Source organism: Miscanthus floridulus, chromosome 6, assembly GCF_019320115.1.
Source record: "Miscanthus floridulus cultivar M001 chromosome 6, ASM1932011v1, whole genome shotgun sequence".
Classification (NCBI taxonomy): Eukaryota; Viridiplantae; Streptophyta; class Magnoliopsida; order Poales; family Poaceae; genus Miscanthus; species Miscanthus floridulus.
Window position 1 is genome coordinate 116,015,300 of NC_089585.1, and position 4,262 is coordinate 116,019,561.

The 4,262-nt window shown below is 52.2% G+C and overlaps 1 protein-coding gene and 1 pseudogene across 2 annotated transcripts; one reads left to right on the top strand and one right to left on the bottom strand.

The window, feature by feature from the left end:
- Positions 1–814: 814 nt before the first annotated feature.
- LOC136459176 (uncharacterized) lies at positions 815–1,823 on the bottom strand. Of its 2 annotated transcripts, XM_066459066.1 has the most exons (2): positions 1,149–1,823; positions 815–942 (listed from the first exon to the last, which is right to left on the bottom strand). In XM_066459066.1, exons 1-2 carry the CDS (start codon positions 1,791–1,793, stop codon positions 919–921), a joined length of 669 nt encoding a protein of 222 aa, XP_066315163.1. In that variant the 5' UTR covers positions 1,794–1,823; the 3' UTR covers positions 815–918. The 2 variants fall into 2 exon arrangements, with proteins under 2 accessions (XP_066315163.1, XP_066315162.1); XM_066459065.1 differs by lacking the exon at positions 815–942 and having other exon boundaries at positions 949–1,823.
- Positions 1,824–1,976: 153 nt separating this feature from the next.
- LOC136459177 (small ribosomal subunit protein mS78 (rPPR3a)-like) lies at positions 1,977–3,486 on the top strand (annotated as a pseudogene).
- The last annotated feature ends 776 nt before the right edge of the window (positions 3,487–4,262 follow it).

Sequence of the window (4,262 nt, forward strand, 5' to 3'; positions counted from 1 at the left end):
TTGGCATGGGCACGCACTATGGGTGCGTCAGTGCGCTTGTTTGTCGACAATGGAGGGTGATCTCTATGCACAGCACTGGGAGGTCCTATAATCCTTGCACCCCTGTAACAAGACATTACCACGGTTCATTTCGGCCATGGCCGAGATACATCATTCTGGTTGGATGTGTGGACTGGTGATGACTGACGATCTCTGGCGGACCGTTTCCCTATCCTCTTCAGTCACTGCAGACTGCAGGTAGCGCAAGAGCACTGTGTGTTAGGTGATCGAGTTCGGGCTTTCTGGAACAGGCACACTCGTGTCACTCCTGTCACCCCAGGCGCAGGTCGAGCTGGATGGGGTGCAAGAAATCATCACCGAGACTGAGGAAGCAGATTGCAGACTAATAAGTCGTTTCAGCATGGCGCCTGGGAAGCTAGGCACTGCAGGGCTTTACAAACTCCTGCAACCACGTCCATTTGGAAGAACGCAGCGCCGCCCAGAGTTCAAATTTTCATTCGGTTGTTAACGCAATGGATAACTCAGTGTCGGATTAATTTGCATCTGAAGAAAATTATGGATTCCGGCTTGTGAAGTATGTGGCCTGGCGGAAGAAACCGCTGCACACATTATCAGTGAGACCTTGTTCAGTTCGGTGGGGAAAATCCTCCTCAATCCCCTTGTTCAGAACATGCAAGGGACTTACATTATACAACTATTTTAGCTCATGTACGATTATCCTAATATTTCGTAATAACAAGCAAATAAAAAAAAGGAGCAGGGGGATTGTGACCTCTGAAGTTGGCATGATCATCTATGCTTATAACGTTTTAAAGTTGATTTTCAGGGAGCAATGGTCGCTTGAGTTGTAGAATTTTGGTCATTGTCATTTGCAGTAGCTACTTAGATACTCATACAACTTCGTACCATGTCTCAAGACTAACCATGACAACGGAAAACAACCTAATCACAAAACAAAAAGAAGCTGCATTACTCAAGTTTATTAAAAAAAATACTAAGATCGAAAATAGAAAATAATTAAATAGAACACCAATAAAAAAAACAGACACAAAAGAATGACCAATGAATCAATGGGGGTTGGTTTTGGTTCTGTAACTTCTCAAGATGACGATGTTCACAGCTGAACCATCCAGCGTAGCATTCCTCACCTTCACGATGCGCGACTTCCTGAAAAGGTGGGCAACGGTGGACAAGCCGACGTGCCGGTCGACGGCGATCGCGATAGCGCCACCGCGTCGGACGGTGCGCTCGATCTCGGCCGCGAACCGGGACGGGAAGAGCGCACCGGCGAGCGCGCCCGGGTCGTCCGAGAGCACAACGTCGAAGGCGCCGTCGAAGAATGGGAGGTTGTGTGCGTCCGCTCGGCGGACGAGCGGCGGGAAGTCGACGAGATCAACGGCCGTCACGTCCCCGACGCCGGCAGCGTGGAGCGCGTCCGCGGCCAGCCCCGCGCCTGAGGCGACGCAGAGCACGCGGGAGGATTCGCCGAGGAGGCGGAGACGGCGGAGCGGGACGAGAGTGGACGAGGAGAGGGCATCGCTGCGGCTGCGCCAGCGCGGGGAGGCCCGGAGCTTGGCGAGGCGGAGGTCGGGGTCCACGACGCGGCGGGATGCGGCGTCGCAGGAGGTGCGCGGGAAGGGCGCCAATGATAGAGATGAATATGTGGGCGAGCCGCTGCCTCCGACGATGCAGTAGGAGGAGGAATGGCTGAACAGGTGCAGCAGTGCGGCGGTTGCGACGGCGGCCAGGGCGATCGACACGCGGTTCAGCAGCCGCCGGACGTGCCCGTCCATGGCCGTCGCAGGTCGGTGGGGCCTTGGGGGTCTCTGAGCCCCCGACGCGGCGAGTAATGGGCCAGGCAGTTCAGTTTGGTTCGGATGTACTACTACCTGGTTGGGCTAACAATTAACGGCCCAAATACAATGCGCAGCATCGCAAAAACCTCCGCCTCCCACTCCGGCACTCCGTGCGCTCCCATGGTCATGGCCACCCCCGCCGCCTTCTACCGTACGCGCCGGCTCTTCAGCATCTTGTCCTCGGCCACTCCGTGCTCTCGGCCACCCAATTTGGCGACCGAACCCACGCCGGACCAGAAAGCGGCAGCCGTCGAGGCGGAGGCAAAGCCCAAGGCGGGCCGCAACCGCCGGAATCCCCTCGGCAAAATCTTGCGGGTCATTTTCCAGGAGCGCGATCCGGACAAGCTGGTATCCCAGTTCATCGACGCGTCCACCGCGTCCCCACGCTTCCGCGACATCCACCGCGTGTACGAGGTGGCCGTGTCCCGCCTCGTTTCCTTCGGCCGCCGCGACGCCGTCACGGCCCTCCTCGACTCACAGAAGCCCTTCCTCGAGGCCTCCAACAAGGACTTCGCCGTGCGCATCGTGCGCCTCTATGGCCGCGCCTCCATGCCGTCCCACGCCGCTGCGACCTTCCTTGCCCTTCCCCCGAAGCACAAGTCCGTCACGGCCTTCAACGCCGTCCTCGCCGCATACGTCGACACCGGCGACTTCGATTCTCTCGCCACCGCGTTTGGACGAGATCCCGGCCTTTCAGAAAGCCGAACCCTCGGCCGCCCTCGATGTCATTTCGCTCATGGAGAAGTGCGGTCTGACCCCCGATATGGTATCTTTCAACTCTCTGCTTAATGGGTTTTACAACAATGGTCGCTTTGACAAGGCCGAGAAAATCTGGGAGATGATGAAGGAGAGGAATCTTCAGCCGAACGCAAAGAGCTACAATGCAAAGCTCCGGGGTTTGGTTGCTGAAGGGAGAATGGAGGATGCAGTTGCTGTGATTGAGAGGATGCAGAAGGAAGGGTCTAAACCTGATTCAGTATCCTACGATGAGCTGATTCGAGGGTACTGCAGAGAAGGGAGATTGGATGACTCCAAGAAGGTATATGAAGATCTGGTAAAGAAAGGATATGCACCAAATAAAGGCACATTTGAAACCCTCATACCATGTCTTGTGGAGGCCGGGGAGCTTGATCTTGCTCTAAATTGTTGTCAGGAGATCTTTAATAGGAAGTGCAGAGTGAAATGTTCATTGCTGCAGGCAGTAGTGACCGCATTGGTTGCTGCATCTAGAGTCGAGGAGGCTAGAAGGATTGTTAAGCTTGGGTGGAAGAACAACTATCCTCCGAGGCATTTGAATATTCCAGCACTTAAGGGAAAAGACAATAATGTCGATGCTGAGACTGACTGCAATGATTCTGTACCATATGAAGAGGGGAGTGAGGAGGAAGTGGAGTCTAAAACTGCTTGATGGTGTGAGGAGGATATACTTTTGAAGGTTAGCCATTGATCTGTCATGCCCATGCACACAGTACCTGTTCTACTATTTTGTTGGTCTCTGTCATGCCGATACAAAAACACTAAGAATGCATGTAAATATGCAATCCTTTAACAAGATAGTGGATAACTTCGCTTTTGTGCTGTAATATGTTTGTAAAATAACAACTACTTATGACAAGATATTTAGAGCAAATACTTGGTGCCCCCTAGAATGTTTAGCATGAGAAAAGTTTTCATGATGCATTCGAATCACAATGGCTGTTCAACGGTAGCAATCAAATGAATGATATTCAACAGTACCTATGTAAAAAGGTAATAATCTGGTCTCTAATAATACCACTGTTAGCTACTCGCTTTGTTCCAAATTGTAAGTCAGGATTGCCAAGAGGCTGCTGGGTAAACTCTTCCATCAACTCGGCGCCACTGCTAATGGATGAAGATCGTGGAGAAGAATACCGAATTGACTGAGCTGGATCTCCAGCCGCTTTTGTGATGCTGACGCGCAGACTGTGTTTCTGTAATCGGTGCCACAGTCTGTATCCAGTGGCGGATCCAGGGGGGGGGGGGGGGGGGGGGGGGGGTTCTGTTGTATTTACTGTAGAAAAAACGTGATTTCACCGTTAATCTTCGACATTTGTTCTAAATCTCTATTGATTAGCGCCCCCCCCCCCCCCCCCCCCCTCCTCCGAGGTGCTCATCTTGGCTCCGCTAATGTCTGTATCATGTTCTGAATTGTGGTCTTTCTGGCAGTTGTTGCTTTAGCTCGACTTGAAAGGGTGAAATGGTTGGCTGTTTGACTCTGTTGTTGCGGCTACGTTAGTCTCTGAGTCAGAAGCTATACTTAGTTGTCTTCATCGATAGAAATGTGGTTTCCTTGTTTCGAAAAAGCATAGCTTTTGCTATGCAACTATGAAAACAATATGGAAAAGTGAAGATCATTTACAATTTAGAACAAAGAGAGTACTTAGC

What these genes read in the sequence shown, in the direction of transcription:
- LOC136459176 (XM_066459065.1), bottom strand. Translation starts at nt 1,793, where the DNA reads ATGGACGGGCACGTCCGGCGGCTGCTGAACCGCGTGTCGATCGCCCTG.